Source organism: Bos indicus x Bos taurus, chromosome 11 (genome assembly GCF_003369695.1).
Source record: "Bos indicus x Bos taurus breed Angus x Brahman F1 hybrid chromosome 11, Bos_hybrid_MaternalHap_v2.0, whole genome shotgun sequence".
NCBI classification, from domain to species: domain Eukaryota; kingdom Metazoa; phylum Chordata; class Mammalia; order Artiodactyla; family Bovidae; genus Bos; species Bos indicus x Bos taurus.
The window spans coordinates 98,273,491-98,291,554 of NC_040086.1; the positions used below are offsets into that span (position 1 = coordinate 98,273,491).

The window sequence follows — 18,064 nt, forward strand, 5'->3', positions numbered from 1 at the left end:
AAAAATCAAAAAGTTTTTCTCTGTTTGGTTTCTTCGAACTTTTCCGCCAGCAGTTACTTAGGTTTATTTATCCCTTTTCAAAGAATCCTCTGAGAATGATATAAAGAGAAGCTGGAAATTTTATTAAATTTCCCCATTCTCTCCATCTCTCCTACTGCATTTTAAAAAAAGAGAGACACTTTTTCACTCCTGTTTGCTTCATTTCCCTCAGTCAGCCCTGCAATTTGCTGCCAGCCAGTGATAAGTTCTGACTCGCAGTGGGGAACACTGTTCTGATTTCTCTGAACTTCCCATCGTTCAGAAGAAAAGCTGATGCAGCTTTGTTTTGTGCTCAGTTTCTTCGCTGCCTAAATTCTTCCCTTTTTCTTCAAACAGGATGAATCTGATTCCAAGACAGCCTCCCCTTGGAAGGTAAGAGTTTCTCTGCAAATTGTTAATTCCAGAGGTTTTCCAGGACCAGAAATGCTTCATGTCCTTTTCTAGCGTGCCTGTTTCTGAGTAGTTAGGCTTGTCTGAGTGTGGTCATTTCTGGCCTTGTGTGGCCTGGTGTCTTTCTGACCCTGGTGTTAATATTCTTTGAATCGGTCACGTCTTGAAATGTGATGCTTAATAACACAGAAGCAGCATGTCTTCCTGCAGACGCTCAGCACAAGTTCAGGTAGGGGTTGAGCTTGTCACATACTGTCTCTGCCGGAGTGTACAGTTGGCCATCTATGTTTGGATTCAACCAACCAGCAATTGAAAATGCTGGCATTCGATCCATGGTTGGTTGAATCCAAGGATTCAGAACCTGAGCACACAGGGCGTCAGCTCTAAGGGACTTGAGCATCCATGAATTTTAGTACCTTGGGGGGTCCTGGGACCCTTTCCCCTTAAGAACCAAGGATATGGGGATGACTGCAGTTCGCAGAGGTCATGCTGCATAGTGAGGCATGGTCCCACCAGTAGGACTGCAGCTCTAGAGGAAATGACATGAAGATGAAAACGGGAGAAGAGTTTCTTTTCAACATCCGCCTGACCGCTTTCTCCTGGTGCCTAAGAAAGGCTTGATGGAAAGTCCATGTCCTGAGGCGAGATGTTTACAAGCTGCAGTGGACGTTGTTCCACAGAGACTGGGGTGGTGCTTAGCCAGGTGGACGTAACTCTGAGCAGCAGGCCCAGGGAGCGTTCTCGTGTGTAGTGCTTATGGCCATGATTATGGAGCCAGCTGCTCAATGCCAATTGGAGCATCTTTCCTCCTGACTCAGCTCGTCAGGAATATGTCCCTTAAGTTATAGACAAGCTGGAAAAAGCAGGTTTCTTCGTGAAGTCATATCTTCCTAAAATATAAAGAAAGCATGAAAACCTAGCAACAGGCTCTCACACCAGTCCCTCGTTTGGTACTTCACAGCCCTGTCACCTGGCTTGTCGCGGGGACCTAGGTTGAAAGGGATTTGTTTCTTTGGCCTCCTTATCTCCCCAGGCTCTGACCATTCTGCTTATTAAATAGACTGTAAATTGCTTGGAAAGATGCATGTTTCCTTTTATTCCACTTTCTCCTTTTTTCTCTGTCTTAATTTCCTTACATAACAAAATTTAGTCATTGGTGTCATGAATGGGCAGCATCCTTATCTATTTGACATCTGGCAGAGTTTGCCAGAGTTTTTCTGGTAACACATTTTTTCAGAAATACATATCAGATGACTTGATAAACACCAGTACTTCCTGATTCTGAAAAGAATGGGAAACAATGGCTGTCTGCTTTCTGACCCCTATACACACCCACACTGGTTGAAAACATCGTCTGGGTGTGTCCCTGGAACATTCCAGGAGCCCGACTTCCCTACATACACACTCGGCTCCTCCTTTTTGTTATGTACTTGAGGATTACAGGCCTCACATGCCTGTCAAGTGGGGTTTCTTTCTGATTAAACCGGGTCAGCTCTGAGAGCCCAAGGGGCACGATTTTTAAAAGTGACATTGATGAGAGGAAGCTAATTCATCAGTGTCTTTTCTTTCTCATCCAGTAAGGTTGTTTCCCTTAGTTCAAGGGGCCACTGTTAGAAGGAGTAACAATCCAGTAACCATAAATAGAAATGAAATTATTGGTGCACTTGAGTGTTTAAATAGTCTCAGCTGGCAGCATTTCTTCCATTGAGTGTGTTTTCTGGACTCTTCTCCTATAGTAGGAACAAGAAAAAGACACAGTAGTCTTTGAGCTGCTTTTTTCTGTCTAGTCAACTGTTTTAATTATGGTTTCCACTGTTCTTTCACTCTTCATGTAAAATTAACCATTGAGTTGGATGTGATTGTGCACTTGCGTTTCTGCCTGACTTTCTCCTTGTTGGTACTTTATTGCTGCTCTGTTCAGAAATTTGACAGTATTCTTTTACAATCATTTGGTGGACAATTGGGCCCTAATTAATGGCACTTGCATCTCAGATTTCTCTTGTAATCAGCAGACACGTGATTAGTTTGCTCTTCTGCTTCCCTCCCCACATAGTCTGCTCGCCTGATGGTTCACACCGTGGCCACCTTTAATTCCATCAAGGTAAGACACCAGGACAGCTTCCCTGGTCCTCCCTGGTCTCCTTCCTCATGTCCTGCTCCCGTCTTCAGCAAGGCTCTTGTCCTCACAAGTTGTGTGAGCTGTAGCAGTTGTCACTCTCGTGGCTCCAAAGGTGTCCTGGTCACTGTTGTTCTCTTTGTGTGGCAGGAGCCATGATAGGCTCACCCAGTTCTGCCGGGGCCTCCCGGAGGGCTGGGAGCTGTGGGGAGCGTGTTATCCGGAAGGCAGTGAAGGCCTTTCCTGACTCCTTTTTGGGCCCCAGGCTGGTTTGTCCTCTGAGGACAGGGTCCTACAGCCACGCTGTGCTCAGGCTGCTTCCCCCCCAGTGGTGCCGCCAAGATAAGTCCGGGGCGGCAGACGTGGGACTCTGTCCACTCGGCAGTCGTTCCGAAGCTGATGCTGTGAGGCAGGCACCGGGCTAGGCACTGAGATGAGGACAGATCAGCTTCCTCTCTCCTGCTGCTTCCACAGCCATTCCAAGCTGGGTGCTGGCAGAGTGTTTGCACCATGGGGTCTGGCAAGCTGTGGCCAGATCTGACTTTCTGGACTTTGGCTATCATGGTGTGCTCACCGATTGAACTGGGAAGGTCGGAACCAGGAAGTCCTCGGTGCCCCAGGCTTTCCTTTCTCGTGAAGCCACCAGGGCTCTGGTTCTGCCCTTTTCCTGGAGTCAGGTGTGGGCTGACGCCTCCTGTCCTCCGGCAGGAGCTGAACGAGCGCTGGCGGTCCCTGCAGCAGCTGGCTGAGGAGCGGAGCCAACTCTTGGGCAGTGCCCATGAAGTGCAGCGGTTCCACAGGTGAGGGGTGGCTCCACGGGCAGGAGTGGTCCTGCGGCAGTGAGGGGTGGGCTCCACAGGTGAGGGGCAGCCCAGGCTGGCAGGAGAAGGAGCCGGCGACGGTCAGGTTCACCTTGGCTGGATCTTGTCCGTGCTGGTGCTCTGGCACTTGATGGATGCTCAGTCAGTACTGCTGAGCGGGTGGACATGTGCTCCGTGCCATTTAGAGCGCAGTTGGTGGGCCGCTGACATGTGCCAGTGAAACACACTGGGGTCAAGGCAGCCATACTCTGCACTCATGAATGTGAACGTGCGTCTTACCTACAGAGATGCTGACGAAACCAAAGAGTGGATCGAAGAGAAGAACCAGGCTCTAAACACAGACAACTACGGCCACGACCTGGCCAGTGTCCAGGCCCTGCAGCGCAAGCACGAGGGCTTCGAGAGGGACCTCGCAGCCCTTGGTGACAAGGTGAGAGGCGGCGCACGGACGCAGAGTTGGCTTTCCTCAGTTCTGCCGGAGGCCACACTCCCCCTTCCCCGCCTCTCACTCTCACCTCTTTCTTCCCCAGGTGAACTCGCTCGGGGAGACAGCCGAGCGCCTGATCCAGTCCCACCCCGAGTCGGCAGAGGACCTGCAGGAGAAGTGCACTGAGCTGAACCAGGCATGGAGCAGCCTGGGCAAGCGTGCCGACCAGCGCAAGGCCAAGCTGGGCGACTCCCACGACCTGCAGCGCTTCCTCAGCGACTTCCGGTGAGAAGCAGGCTCGGGCCAGAGGCCTTTCTAGCTGGATGAAATACATGCGTAGGCTGAACACATCTCAGGTTTGATCCTGGGAATTACTTGGTGGTCCAATGGTTAGGACCTGGTGGTTTCACTGGTAAGGGCCCAGGTTCAATTCCTGGTCAGGGAACCAAGATCCTGAGATCTTATATACCTGTTTGTTCTTTCTGTGAGGACTTCTTGATTTTTTAAAGTTATTAATTCAGTAAGACAAGAGGCTTTGGAATAATTTACTCAGAGCTCTGCTGCTGCTGCTGCTGCTGCTAAGTCGCTTTAGTCATGTCTGACTCTGCGACCCCATAGACGGCAGCCCACCAGGCTCCCCCGTCCCTGGGATTCTCCAGGCAAGAACACTGGAGTGCATTGCCATTTCCTTCCCCAATGCGTGAAAGTGAAAGTGAAGTCGCTCAGTCATGTCCAACTCAGAGCTCTAGCCTGATTCAATAGGTTAATCCCAAATAACTTTCTGAGACAAGACTTAGGAGTCCTCTCTTTTCCTGGGCAGAAGGCCCACTTGCCAGGGAATGTAATAGCCATTCCTCTGTGGCTCTGGTTTCCAGGGACCTCATGTCTTGGATCAATGGAATCCGAGGTCTGGTGTCCTCAGACGAGCTAGCCAAGGATGTCACCGGAGCTGAGGCCCTGCTGGAGCGACACCAGGTGGGTCGGCCTGCTGAGCAACGCATACATGGTGACCCTGCCAGGCCAGGAGGACTTTAGTGGTTGATGTGAGAGTGGGCAGCTCCTCCTGCCAGTTACCTAATCCCTTCCCTCCTCTTGGCAGGAACACCGGACAGAAATTGATGCCAGAGCTGGCACTTTCCAGGCATTCGAGCAGTTTGGGCAGCAGCTGTTGGCTCATGGGCACTACGCCAGCCCCGAGATCAAGGAGAAGCTCGATGTTCTAGACCAGGAGCGTGCAGACCTTGAGAAGGCCTGGGTCCAGCGCAGGATGATGCTGGATCAGTGCCTTGAATTGCAGGTACCTGCTCTGGATGGTAGCTTCCTGTTTGCCACAGGATTTCAGACCAGGTGTTTTGTGCCAGAGGCTCCTTGTCTCCTCACATCCCTCTCCCCTTCTTTAGCTGTTCCATCGGGATTGCGAGCAGGCCGAGAACTGGATGGCTGCCCGAGAGGCCTTTCTGAACACAGAAGACAAAGGGGACTCGCTAGACAGTGTGGAGGCTCTGATCAAAAAACACGAGGACTTTGATAAAGCAATTAATGTCCAGGTAGGGGCTTCCCCAGTGGCTCGGCGGTAAAGAATCCACCTGCTGTGCAGGAGACTGGTTTGACCCCTGGGTCAGGAAGATCCTCCAGAGGAGGAAGTGGCAACCCACTGCAGTATTCTTGTCTGGAAAATTCCCACAGACAGAGGGGTCTGGTGGGCTACAGTCCATGGGGTCATAAAGAGTCAGACACAACTAAGCAACTAGACAAGAGCAAGAAGGCCTTTGCACCTTAGATCCTGTAGCTGGGTTTTCCCAGATTGATGTCTTCTGTCTCTGTTGGCATGTTCTCTTTGCCTGCTCTCAGTGATTAGAACCAAAGATAGCTTCTGTTTGCTTAACTCGGCTGGAGAGCTTTGGCAACTTCCTCGAATTAGAATACTTGGTGGTGGGAATTCCCTGGTGGCGCAGTGGATAGGAATCTGCCTGTGAATGCAGGGGACGTGGGTTCACTCCCTGGTCTGGAAGATTCTTCACGCCGTGGGGCAGCTAAGCCCACGAGTTGTAGTTACTGAGCCTATGGCCTATGTGCCACAGCTGCTGAAGCCCGAGCGCCTAGAGTCTTGTGCTCCGCAACAAGAGAAGTGACTGCAGTGAGAATCCCACACACAACTAGAGAAAACCCACGTGCAGCAGCAGAGACCCCGCACAGCCAGAAGAAACACATGAATAAAGCACTTGGTGGTGACTGCACAGGAAGCAGTGTAGTCCCCACTGGGTCTAGTGAAACCTGTGCAGTCTAGAAAAAGTGACATACGTAAATAGTTTTTTTAAACTTTGTATATAAATTCTGGCATTTTAAAGATTTTGAGAACAGATGCCACAGGGGAAATTTTTTATAGTGAAAGGGAAGAAAAACAAATTTGTGGGTAGGTAAGTGCATATATGAAGATGAACCAGAAAGTTACAAAAGTCTTTGGCTTGTAAACCGTTTTGTTGAAAATCTGATGATCTTTTTCTGTGAAGCCTAAATTTTTTTGGCCACTCCTTGAGTCATGTAGGATCTTAGTTCCTCTACCAGGGGTTGAACCTGTGCCCTCTGCATTGGAAACATAGAGTCTTAACCATGGGACCGCCCAGGAATTAATTCCCTGTGAAGCCCAATTTCCCTTTTCCAGTGGACTACGTCTCATAGGTGATGAAGCCTAGTTCATTTGTGATGTCTGCTGGTGTTCAAACCCCGGCCCCACCCCAGCATGACCTGGCACCTTCTTGAGTTAAACTCTACTCTAATAATGATTGAAATCAAGCTTTCCTCTGGCTTTTTACACTGTTGCTTCTAAAGTGTCGGTGTATTCTGATCCCGTCACCAGCTAGTCACCCAAAATAACCGTTCTCTTCTCGGACCTGCAGTCGTCTTGCCCGCCCTGACCTTACGATTCTCTTTGCCGACAGGAGGAGAAGATTGCTGCCCTGCAGTCCTTTGCTGACCAGCTCATCGCTGGTGGCCACTACGCCAAAGGCGACATCTCCAGCCGGCGCAATGAGGTTCTGGACAGGTGGGTGGTCAGTGCAGCTGACGGGTCCTGCTGCACTTGTGTGAGAGCCCCGGCCTGACTACCTCCTTGGGGTGCTCACTTTTGCTCTCGGTTCCACCTTCTCAGGTGGCGCCGTCTAAAAGCTCAGATGATTGAGAAGAGGTCAAAGCTGGGAGAATCACAGACCCTCCAGCAGTTCAGCCGGGATGTAGACGAGATTGAAGCTTGGATCAGTGAAAAATTACAGACTGCAAGTGATGAGTCATATAAGGACCCCACCAACATCCAGGTGAGCTGAACCCACGAGGTGTGTGTCTCCGAAGTAGCCTGTGCTCCTGAGTAGCTCTTGCTAAAAATAAGGCATCTTTAGAAGGGAGAGTTATCTCTAGGTACCTCCTTCTACCCACAGTAATGCCAAGAAAATTGTTTTAGTAAGTGAACCGGTGGGAAGACCTCCCCTAAATGATGAGAGCCAGTTAAGAAGCTGCTTCCGTCACTTGACGCTGCTGAGGCTGTGCCTGCGTTAGAGCTATAGAAAAGGCCCCCTTAAAACTGCTGTTTCCAAATGCTGGCCTTCCCAGGGGAAGTATGACAGTTTCTGTTGAATAGGTGATATTGCATATTCACATCAGTGTACTGAACTCTTGTGTACTGAACTCTTGTTATTTTAATCTGTTTTTGTAGCTTTCCAAGCTGCTGGTAAGTTTTATGTTTTCTTAAAGAGTTTTAGTTAAATGAGCTCCATTGTCTGTGCTCTTGTGTATAGATTCTCATAATCATGGTCACAGTCTGCTGGTGTCTTCTTCATCCGTGCTTTTCGTTTCTAATCATCCATCACACTCCATCCAAGTGTCCCTGTGGGATGTGGCTTTCTCTGTTGTAATTAGCCTGAGCCCTTCCCTTTCTCCTCCCTCCCCATGCCCGGCTCATCACTTAGGCAGGTTCTGTACAGTGTTTGATTTGGGGGGCAGCAGTGAACTGCTTTCTTTCCAAAGATGCACTGTTTTAAAACGAAATTACTTTTCTCTAAGTTTGGGCTCTTCTTGGCGTGGACTCAGGGCTATCGGTGGATGGGGGCAGAGCCAGCTAGGAGAGTTTCGTTGCCCATGTGACCTTTTGTCCAGAAGTGCTGGTCACTGGAGAGGGACAGCGAGAGGTCCACAAAGTAGCAGGTGATAACGCTTCTAAGTCTCCGAGAAGCCTGGTTTGAGAGCTTAAGATCAGAGTGGACATCACCAAAGGGGCAGCGAAAGACTATAGTCAAAATGTAGCTTAGAAGTGGCTTAAATGGATGGGAATTGAGCCGAATAGCAATCAGGAAAAGAGGGGACCTGGGCTCTTGTCAGGGTATGTGGGCATCTGAGACCTTTTTTGTTCTGTAGTTGGGCTTGAGTGTTAGTAGTATGTGGCCAGGATGCTTTATGTTGGCACTGCATTTCACCAGCCACGTGCCTCCATCTTCTGACAGTTGCTGCCCCTGAAATGAAACATGTGATGCAGAATCCTTCCCCAGTTGCACTGCTTTTTTCCTTTTATTTTTTCCCTGGATATCATCCTCGCCCGAGGCCCTGCGTTTCTCACCCAGAGCTGTCCCACAGCTGTGTCCTTTCAGTTGTCTCCTGTGGTGCCCCTGCAGCTTGTATCTCGGCAGGGTTTTAAGTTCCCTGTCAGGCCCCTGCCCCTCAGATGCCCATCGTTCTTCCAGCCCTCTTTTCTAGCAAAATGAAGCTCTTACCTACAGTCAAGCCTGGATTTTGATAAATCCAGGAGTTTTGAATGATGACCACTGCTGAAGGAGAAGCTGGGAAAGCCCAGTTCTGCGGCAGCTTCAGGGTTCTCTCTGGATGGTGGGGCAGGCTCACCCTCGTATGCCTGGTGTCATGGGGACTGCCACCCTAGGTGATGAGAGGCCAGATGTGTTATTCCCTAGAGCTTCTGTCCCTAGGGAGGAAGCCGTGCGTAGAAATTGATGCACAGGTAGATTGAGAACTCCAATTGGCCATTGCCACTTCCTGCAAAAGTGTTGGAAAGCGTTTGCTTGTAGAATTTCACTCTGATTCAGGAGTTGAGTGAGCTCACCTGCTCCTGAGCTGGTGCCTTTGCTCTCTCTGAACTCCCACCAGACTGACTCCAGAAGCATTTCTCACAGATTCTGTGACTGCCTCTAGAAAAGCGTTGCTGCCTGCCCCTAGTTCTCTAAGTTCGCTACCACTCCTTTCTGAGAACCCCTTATTCCTGAAGACACTGCCTCACAGGACCTGGTTTTGAAAGCCAGTGGGGGGGTTTGTTTTGGTGTTTTCAGAGCAAGCATCAGAAGCACCAGGCCTTCGAGGCAGAACTGCACGCCAATGCGGACCGGATCCGCGGGGTCATCGACATGGGCAACTCCCTCATTGACCGCGGGGCCTGCGCCGGCAGCGAGGATGCCGTCAAGGTATGGGCCCCAGCTCCCCTCCTCCTGGCCGGGAAAGAAGAGGCGCTGGACTTCACTGTCAGCATTAGAGTCCGCTTGATGGTGACTCTGAAACTCAGTCTTAGGAAAGTATCCAGGTTTCAGTCTGCGCTGCTGATGGTGCTAGCGAGAGCAGCGCCTGTGAGCCTCTTCATCAACCTCGCTGAGGAGGGCTTCCCAACAGGGCGCTGGCTGTGGGGCTGCCTGTCTCTGACGACTTGCTTCTCTCGCCTAGGCCCGGCTGGCCGCCTTAGCTGACCAGTGGCAGTTCCTGGTGCAGAAGTCGGCTGAGAAGAGCCAGAAGCTGAAAGAAGCCAACAAGCAGCAGAACTTCAACACTGGCATCAAGGACTTCGACTTCTGGCTCTCTGAGGTGACACCGGGCTCTCTCCCACCAGGGGGGGTCTGAGGTGACGCTGCGGCTCCCTTCCCCCCAGGGGCTTCTGTGAACAGGCAGGGCTCTCGCCGACATCCCCTTTAATAGGAATCTTCCTTGTCAGGTGTGAGCTGTGTGCTCCGGCGGGTTTCTAAGCAGAGGAAGGGAACCTGTAGAGAAGACAGAGCTTATCTGTGTGAGATGTAGATCTGGATCACTTGTCTCCGCAAAGAATGCGAATAGGAGGAGGTGGTAGGGTTTGTGTGCAGGCCGCTCCCCCAAGCCTGCGCCCAGGTGGAAATAGGACAGTGAAGGGCCAGGAAGCTGGAGTTAGTCATAGTCTCTGTAGACAGTGTACAGTATAGAAAGCCTAAAGAGAAAATTTTAGAGACCACTGTTCTATATACATCTGGTCCACACTTATTTCCAGGAGTTTTTGTGTAGCCGTGGCTCTGTGTGTATTTGAGCCCATGAGTAATTTATCGTTGGTATGTATTGGTAGTGTTATTTCAAGTCATGAAAAACTCTTTGTGAACGTTTGAATAACTGCCTCAGACCATCACGGAGTGAGGGCATAATTAAAGTGTTCCAATGCCGTTCCTGTGCTGTCAGGCACACCGATGCTTTCTGCCCAAGGGAGGTTCCCCCTAGGAAAGTGGGGCTGCTGTGTGTTCCACCACTATGCCCCAGTGAAGGCAGCTGGCATGTTCACACTCACGGGCCCTTGAGTCTGTGCCTGACAGGGAAGGCGTGGGCAGTGGGGCTGGTCACTCCAAGTCAGAGCAGCAGCGGGTGGACAGACATTTGTAGCCAACAGTGATCTCCCCTTTGACTCCCAGGTGGAAGCCCTGCTGGCCTCTGAGGATTATGGCAAAGACCTGGCTTCTGTGAACAACTTGCTAAAAAAACATCAGCTGCTGGAGGCAGATATCTCTGCCCACGAGGTGAGCAGAGTGGTGCCCAGGCAACGGTCTGGGGTATTATACATGCAAAAGTGAGAAATTATGCATAAGATATGTTACTTACATTAACTTGTGATGGGTTTATTTTAACCGGGTTAATACAGTTTTTCAGTTATCTTACTTTGCTACAATTCATAGACCTTATTTGGCCTCACAGTTTTTGTATGCATTCAGTTTTGTTTCTGTGAGTATATGCACATAGTTCCACGCAGTCGTATTAAGTGTGTGGATCTGCGTCACTACCACCAAATTCAAGATACAGACCCTGTTCTGGGAGTGCGAAGGCCCCCGGCACCCGCTGCTCTGCTCGCCGTCTCTAGTTCGTCATTAGAGAGTGTCATGTAAATGAAAACACACAGTAGGCAACGTGCTGAGATTTTTTTGACTTAAACATTTTTTTAAATGTAACCATTCGTTTAATTTTTAATGGCAAATGTTGACATGTAAAATCTGTATAAACTGTCCTACGAGCTGTCAGAAGTAGTTTAGAGTATAAAATGGCTCTGAGACTCAGGGATGAACATTGCTGTCCTTCCCCGAATGCACCAGGTCCTTTAGAGTCAGTCTCAAGGGGGAAAAGGTCTTCAGGTGTCTGAAAGTTGTCAGGCTCCTGGAGGTGGATGCCAATTGTCCAGAATTCTAATTTTCTCAGGAAAGTTTGAATTTTATCATTAGCAATAAACTCAGTTTTCTTTAAAGTGACAGGTTCACTTTATTCATCCGCGATAAAGTATTTGTCACTCCCAAAGTTAAGAATGACCATAGTTTATTGGCCGTTCTTCCGAGTGAAAATGATGGTCTGTGAAAGAAGTGGCCAGTTCAGCTCGGAACGTGCTTCTCCTTTGGACAGTCATGGACTTCAGCACCCACAGAAGTACTTTGTGTGGGTTCCCCATTTTATCAGATAGGATATGAAAATGACACGTACTCAAAGATGGATATGTAATAAAATTAACAACTTGGCTTCTTGTTTAAGGATGTGCTTAAGTGAAAGAGCGGTTTTTGCTGAAAAGTGGTAGCAGTGAAGAATCAGATTTCTGCTCATAGTTTGCCACTGACTTGAGCAGTGGCACCTCCGCTGTGGGTTTTGCACCATGAGTGCAAATGTTCATGCAGTAAAAGAGAAGAAAAAGGCAGATGTTTTTGTATTGTTATGAAAATAGTTTTGATCTCTTAGAGCCCCAGGGGTCCACACCCCTAAACCAGCCCCTCAGTGAAGAAGTTCTGATTCACAAGCAAATGCTCTTGGGAGACCCAGATTTCTGACCCTCTGCCGTGTCCCTGGCCCCAGGACCGCCTGAAGGACCTCAACAGCCAGGCGGACAGCCTGATGACCAGCAGCGCCTTCGACACCTCCCAGGTGAAGGACAAGCGGGACGCCATCAACGGCCGTTTCCAGAAGATCAAGAGCATGGCCGCCTCGCGGCGAGCTAGGCTGAATGAGTCCCACCGCCTGCACCAGTTTTTCCGGGACATGGATGATGAGGAGTCCTGGATCAAGTACGTGCTCCCGCTCGGCGTCCCCAGAGCCTTAGGAACCCTGGGGTTCATTCTCTCCTGGACCCTGGTGGCGAGGCGGACATGGGTCAGATTCTGGGCCCAGCTCGGCCCAGCCTTGCCACACGCCTGTGGTGGGACGTCTCTGCTTCCCCTCCTGGTGTCTGGTGACTGGTAACGTTAGTGAGGTCCACCTGGGGAAGACTGCTGCTTGGGGTAAGGGAAATTTGCTGTGGTTTGTTTTTATCATCCCGCCCCCAGAATTCTAGTGTACTTTTTTCAGATGAAAGAGCATGTAAACAGACCATTTTTAAGGACAGATTGTGATTGTTGATTGTCAGTCACTTTGTCATGTCCGACTCTTTGTGACGCCATGGACTGCAGCACACCAGGCATCCCTGTCCTTCACCAGCTTCTGGAGTTTGCTCAAACTCATGTCCATTGAGTCGGTGATGGCTTCCAACCATCTCATTCTCTGCTACCCGATTCTCTTTTTGCCAAGATCCTCTCAATTCCTCACTTCCTTAAAAAGCTATTTATGGGACTTCCCTGGTAGTCCAGCAGTTAAGACTTGGCGTTTCCACTTCAGAGGGTACAGTTTTTATCCATGGTCCAGGATCGAAGATCCCATGTGCCACACAATGAGGCCAAAATTAAAAAAAAAGAGTTGTTTAAAGAAAGCTGTTTCTAGTAGCATCATCACATGGCGCCACCTGGGGCAGGCGTATGTTTGATAAGGTGGGATTGATGGGGTGTCCGCAGTGGCTCCTCCTGTTCTCCTGCAGCCCTTGCAGAGCCGCGCACAGTGGGTGCTCCTTGAGGCGTGCGTGGACTCTGCATTGGGAAGTGGAGGCTTTGTTCCCTAGAAGAGTGGCGCAGACGCTCCTGAAGGGGTGGGTAGGCGCAGGAAGGAGACCGTGGGGTCTGTGAACGTCACAGCTCTGTGACCATGCAGCTCCAGTTGACACGGAGGCTGACTGCCTACCTGTGTTGTCCAGGGAAAAGAAGCTGCTGGTGAGCTCAGAGGACTACGGCCGTGACCTGACGGGCGTCCAGAACCTGAGGAAGAAGCACAAACGGCTGGAAGCAGAGCTGGCTGCCCACGAGCCGGCCATTCAGGTGAGGGGGCGCCTCCTAGCTGAATGGGCCTAGACAAGCTCGTCTTGCTAAGGTCTCTGCAGTGTTTACAGCCCCTCGTCCCAGAGAGCGGTGGGGAAAGTCTGAATCGGATTTTGAGACCCTTTCCTGGAAGCATGAAGGAGCAGGCGTGACCACTGTGAGTCTAATTGCTCTCGCCCGTCAGGGTGTCCTGGACACTGGAAAGAAGCTGTCTGATGACAACACCATCGGGAAGGAGGAGATTCAGCAGCGCCTGGCGCAGTTCGTGGAGCACTGGAAGGAGCTGAAGCAGCTGGCAGCTGCCCGGTGAGTGGGCTGGGGGCACAGTGGGTGGGGCTTGCTCAGGGCTCTGGGCCCTCCAGCCCTTCGGGACCTCTTCCTGGGGTGCACCGTGCCACAGTCACCTTGCTTCAGAAGCGTCTCTGACAGCCCCAGGCTGAGCTGGTCCCCTTCCGTGTAGTCCCGAGCTGGACCCCACATATGGTTCTAGAGCTTCCTGTTTCATCAGCACTGGCTGTTTCATGTTAGGAGGAGGAGAAGGGCTTGAATGAACCATTTACAACCCACACAGCACTCATGTTTTTAAGCGTCCAAGTTAGAGGAACTTATGGCTGATTTTTTTAACTATTCCCTGCAATTAGGGGCCAGCGGCTAGAAGAATCTTTGGAATATCAGCAGTTTGTAGCCAACGTGGAGGAGGAGGAAGCCTGGATCAATGAGAAGATGACCCTGGTGGCCAGTGAAGATTATGGAGACACTCTTGCTGCCATCCAGGTCAGAGACCGGGGCTGCTGCCCGCTGACCACCCTTTTCGCCTGCTTGCTCAGTGGCCATGCTTTTACCAGGAGAGCATTCAGGGCTGTCAGGCAAGGTCTCCTTGGCGACTCTCAGTCCTCAGGAGCCCGTGTCAGAGACTCTCGCCTTTGTGTAGACAGAATTGGGGTGATTCTGTCTGCCTCGACTCATGGGGTTCTTGGAAGGAACCCTGTTGTCAGCCCAGCAGTATCTCTGGTATCATCACCACAGGTTGCCGGGACCTCTTCAGTGTCCTGTGACTGCCTTAACAATTACCACAAGCTAGGTGGCTTTAAAAACTACAGGAGCTTGTTTTGTCTTAGTTTGGGGAGCCAGAGGTCCGGGATCAAGGTGTCAGTAGGGCCTGCTGTTCCACTTTGCTGCCTCCTCCAGCTCCGGGAGCTCGGCTTGTAGCAGTGGAGCTCCGTCTCTGTCCTGCTCTCCCAGGGCTGCTGGTCTTCCTTCTGTGTTTTCCATGGCATTGTCTCTGGGTGTGTCCATATTCGGATTCCCCTCTTCTCATACACGTGGGACATCAGTCATACTGGATTAGGGCCACCCGGACACCCACGTCTTAAGTCAGTCGCATCTGCAAAGACCTTGTTTCCACATTCCTAGGTGCTGGGTTAGGACTTGGTATCTTGAGCACACAGTTCAACCCACAACACACCTCCTCAGTACCTTGGTTAGCCATTGCTGTGGAACAACACTAAAGAGAGCAGTTTCTTCCCCGTGAATCTGAATTAATGGGCATTTTCTCAGCTGCTCTCCCTGGGACCTCTCACACAACTGCACTGAGGCAGAGGGTCACTGGGCTGTGAAGTCCGTGGTGACGTCATTCACGTGGCTCTGACTGGGACGTCTCAGTGGCCTCTCACTGTCCAACAAGGTTAGATCAGCTTCTGTGGGCGGCGGTAACGGAGGCCAAGGCAAGGCTGCAGGGGCTTTAAGGCCTGGCCTGTGGGACAGAGCAGCCTGGCTCCCCTCTTCATAAGAGGAGTGGTACTTTGTAGTGAGTGTTCCTCCATCCGTGCCCCCAGTTGTGGAAGCAGAGTATGCATTCCCGATGGTTGAAGCGGCACCTGAGCCACGCTTCTGCCAGTGGGAATCCTCCCAGATGGTCGGGGGATGCAGGTAGATGGGAGAAGCAGGCAGTGGTCTCCTGTCCTCTGCATTGCTGAGTTTCCTGAAAGCCAACACAAGGGGCACTGTCTCCAGTGCTTCAGCTGTGTGGAGGGAAAGACGAGACTTTGAAGGTCCCCAGGAGACATGCTTGAGTTAAATCTTAGGGCAGGCATCACTGTTCAGTTGGTGCTTATCTGAAGGTTCCTCCGTGTCCATTCTGTGCTCTCCAGGGAACAGAAGGCCTGTGCTGGTTGACTGGCAAGAGCTTCACCTCTTCAGAAAGGCCTTCCCTGGTCCACCCACCTCTAGTCACGCTTAACACTTTATGATTTCCAGTTTATTCTGTATCCATTGTCGTCTTTGCCCCAGCTGACTGGGGTCCCTGTGAGGGCACCCCTAGTCCTGCTCCTCTGTAGTCCTGCCCACCACCTATGCCAGGCTCTCAGGAGTTGGCTTGGCTGCTTCCACTGCAGGGCTTGCTGAAGAAACACGAAGCCTTCGAGACGGACTTCACTGTCCACAAGGACCGAGTGAATGATGTCTGCACCAACGGCCAGGACCTGGTTAAGAAGGTGAGCCTGGTCTCTCTTCCCAATAGCAGTTGCATCCCTGTATTCCATGATTAACTGGATAGCCCTCCTTCTTTTTTTGTTAATATTTATTTATTTGGCTTTGCTGGGTTTCAGTGGCAGCGTACAGGCTCTTAGTTGCAGCATATGGGATCTAGTCCCCTGACCAGGGGGCCCCCTGCATTGGGAGCTTAGTCTTAGACACTGGACCACCAGGGAGATCCCCTCCTCTTCTGAAGTCAACAAGTACAGCTGACTTTGCAGCACTTGAATTTTTCTGCCTTAATTAGGCAAAACAGTAGACCTGCTAGTCCTTTTGGGACACTGGCATTGCCATGGGGCTGCTCTTCTAGTTTCTTCTCCAGGAATTCAGCTCTTTATAGAGGTGGTAGAACACACAGGTCGTCACCCCTAAAGCCCCCACCAGAGATGGCCCCAGCTGACACCTCCGGGTCGGACCCACCCCCGCGCCAGACTCTCTCCTCATGCAGAGCCACCCACAAAGTTAAATGGCACCTGTTGGATTGGTATACATCGAGGGTAAAACCCGGCTGCTCTCTCGGACATTGGACAAACGCATCTGTTAAAACTCAAGGTTCATTGCATTCAAACAGCCTTTTAGGGTGAAAGCAAAAAATAAGGGAGATATCTTGGTACTTTCTCAGTAGCAGTGAAGTGAGGTCACTCCCAGGTTGAAATCCGGGCTAAATGCAGTGCCCTCAATCTGTCATGAGCTCCGCAAGACAGATGACTTCTACCAACTCTGATTTCCTGTCACAAACATGTCATGAGTGAGTAAGATTGCTCATCACAGAATTTGCCCTGGCGATCAGATGAGAGGTTTGCTCCTGGTGTTGTGGTAACAGTGTAGTTAAAATCCATGTTTGCTGAGGAGCTTTACTTCTTGCCCTCATGGGCAGATAACCTGATAGAGGCTAATTTCAGATACAGACCAGTGTCCACAAAGACGAGGCGCGTGCAGGACTCAGCACACTCGTGCGCCCGCGCCAGCATTCTCTGTCCTTTAAGCCTGTAAGATGGCGCTCTCCAGTGTTCTTTGATCTCCTGGCAAAGAGCCTGGTGCACGGTTGCCAACAACAGTCTTCATTTGCTCCCTGAGCTTCTTTTTAAATCTTATGCTGACTTAACAGTTTGTGTTTTCACATACAGTTCTAACCAAGACTGAATCAAAGTGATTGGAGCTTAATACATTTTAATATCCACAGTGTGAAAATATTGTTGTGAGACATTGTTTTTATGGGATACACATAGTAGCCAGTAAGTCATAATTATTTTGGCTTTTTCTCATTTTTTGGTATCAAAAATAATATGAGTGAGGACCTCATTGTGACCGAACATTTTATCACATCCGCATTATTACTTGCAGGAGTGGCACTGCTTAGTGCTCATCTCTGTAAGACTCTTACTCTGTGGTGTTCTCAGAAAAGCCTCCGCGAATCCTTGGGGCGGGGAGCAGAGGGGGCGCGGCCCATCTGAGGAGCTTCGAGCCTGCCGGGCAGCGCGGGGTGCAGATTGGGTCACCACGGCAGGGGCAGGACTGATGGCGGCTGCCTTCTCCGTGTCCTAGAACAATCACCATGAGGAGAACATCTCTTCCAAGATGAAGGGCTTGAACGGGAAAGTGTCAGACTTGGAGAAGGCTGCCTCCCAGAGGAAGGCCAAGCTCGACGAGAACTCGGCCTTCCTCCAGTTCAACTGGAAAGCCGATGTGGTGGAGTCCTGGATCGGTAAGCGTAGCCTCGGTGCTGCTGGAATCTCGTTCCCTCCTGAGCAAATGATCTTCTTCTGTGGAGAGGAAACCGGCGGGATGTGGGCATACCAGAGACCCTCTCCCCTGGGAAGACCACTAGTAACAGCAGGAGACAGGGTCCTGAGGCAGAGAGCCGGGCCTCAGCGATGCCCCGGGCCAGTGTGGGGGTTAACAAAACGAAGGTCCTGAGCGTCACAGCACAAGGGCCACACCAGCAGGACCAGCCTGCATCAGCACTGCCCCCTGAGCTACACGGGTCCAGAGTGTTTGTGGTCCACCCCCCTGGCAAGGGGACCTGCGCTGATTTGCGCTGATTTCAGGACCCACGTGACCCTGGTAATTGCTGTCTCATAAGTAGCAACTGAACCACATCCAGCACAGGCTGGAAGAGGGACCTCTTCATCAGGGACGTAGAGGAGGGGCCTGGATGCGGGAAGGAGCCAGCTCAGGTGTGTTCAGAGACTGCTGTCAGGAGTACTGGAATTTAAATGTAAGCAAGACAGTAGATGCCTGGGTGTTCTTGTCTTTTGGTTTGTTGTTGTTTTTAATTTATTTCTTAAATTGAGACAGGGTGGTTGATTAC

General features: G+C 50.8%; 1 protein-coding gene across 16 annotated transcripts in view; it reads left to right on the forward strand.

Moving 5' to 3' along the window:
- Positions 1-18,064, forward strand: part of SPTAN1 (spectrin alpha, non-erythrocytic 1) — a 58,436-nt gene that overhangs the window by 33,397 nt on the left and 6,975 nt on the right. For 8 of the 16 annotated variants that reach the window (XM_027556459.1, XM_027556466.1, XM_027556465.1 and 5 more), the window contains 20 exons: positions 376-411; positions 2,483-2,530; positions 3,254-3,345; positions 3,652-3,796; positions 3,897-4,078; positions 4,669-4,768; positions 4,893-5,090; positions 5,194-5,340; positions 6,733-6,836; positions 6,942-7,104; positions 7,500-7,514; positions 9,118-9,249; positions 9,503-9,640; positions 10,483-10,587; positions 11,897-12,105; positions 13,101-13,221; positions 13,406-13,527; positions 13,863-13,995; positions 15,615-15,713; positions 17,299-17,458. In XM_027556459.1, coding sequence (XP_027412260.1) covers positions 376-411; positions 2,483-2,530; positions 3,254-3,345; positions 3,652-3,796; positions 3,897-4,078; positions 4,669-4,768; positions 4,893-5,090; positions 5,194-5,340; positions 6,733-6,836; positions 6,942-7,104; positions 7,500-7,514; positions 9,118-9,249; positions 9,503-9,640; positions 10,483-10,587; positions 11,897-12,105; positions 13,101-13,221; positions 13,406-13,527; positions 13,863-13,995; positions 15,615-15,713; positions 17,299-17,458 — 2,449 coding nt within the window. The remainder of the gene's footprint in view (positions 1-375; positions 412-2,482; positions 2,531-3,253; positions 3,346-3,651; positions 3,797-3,896; positions 4,079-4,668; positions 4,769-4,892; positions 5,091-5,193; positions 5,341-6,732; positions 6,837-6,941; positions 7,105-7,499; positions 7,515-9,117; positions 9,250-9,502; positions 9,641-10,482; positions 10,588-11,896; positions 12,106-13,100; positions 13,222-13,405; positions 13,528-13,862; positions 13,996-15,614; positions 15,714-17,298; positions 17,459-18,064) is intronic. The other 8 variants (XM_027556473.1, XM_027556468.1, XM_027556467.1 and 5 more) reach the window with 2 other exon arrangements.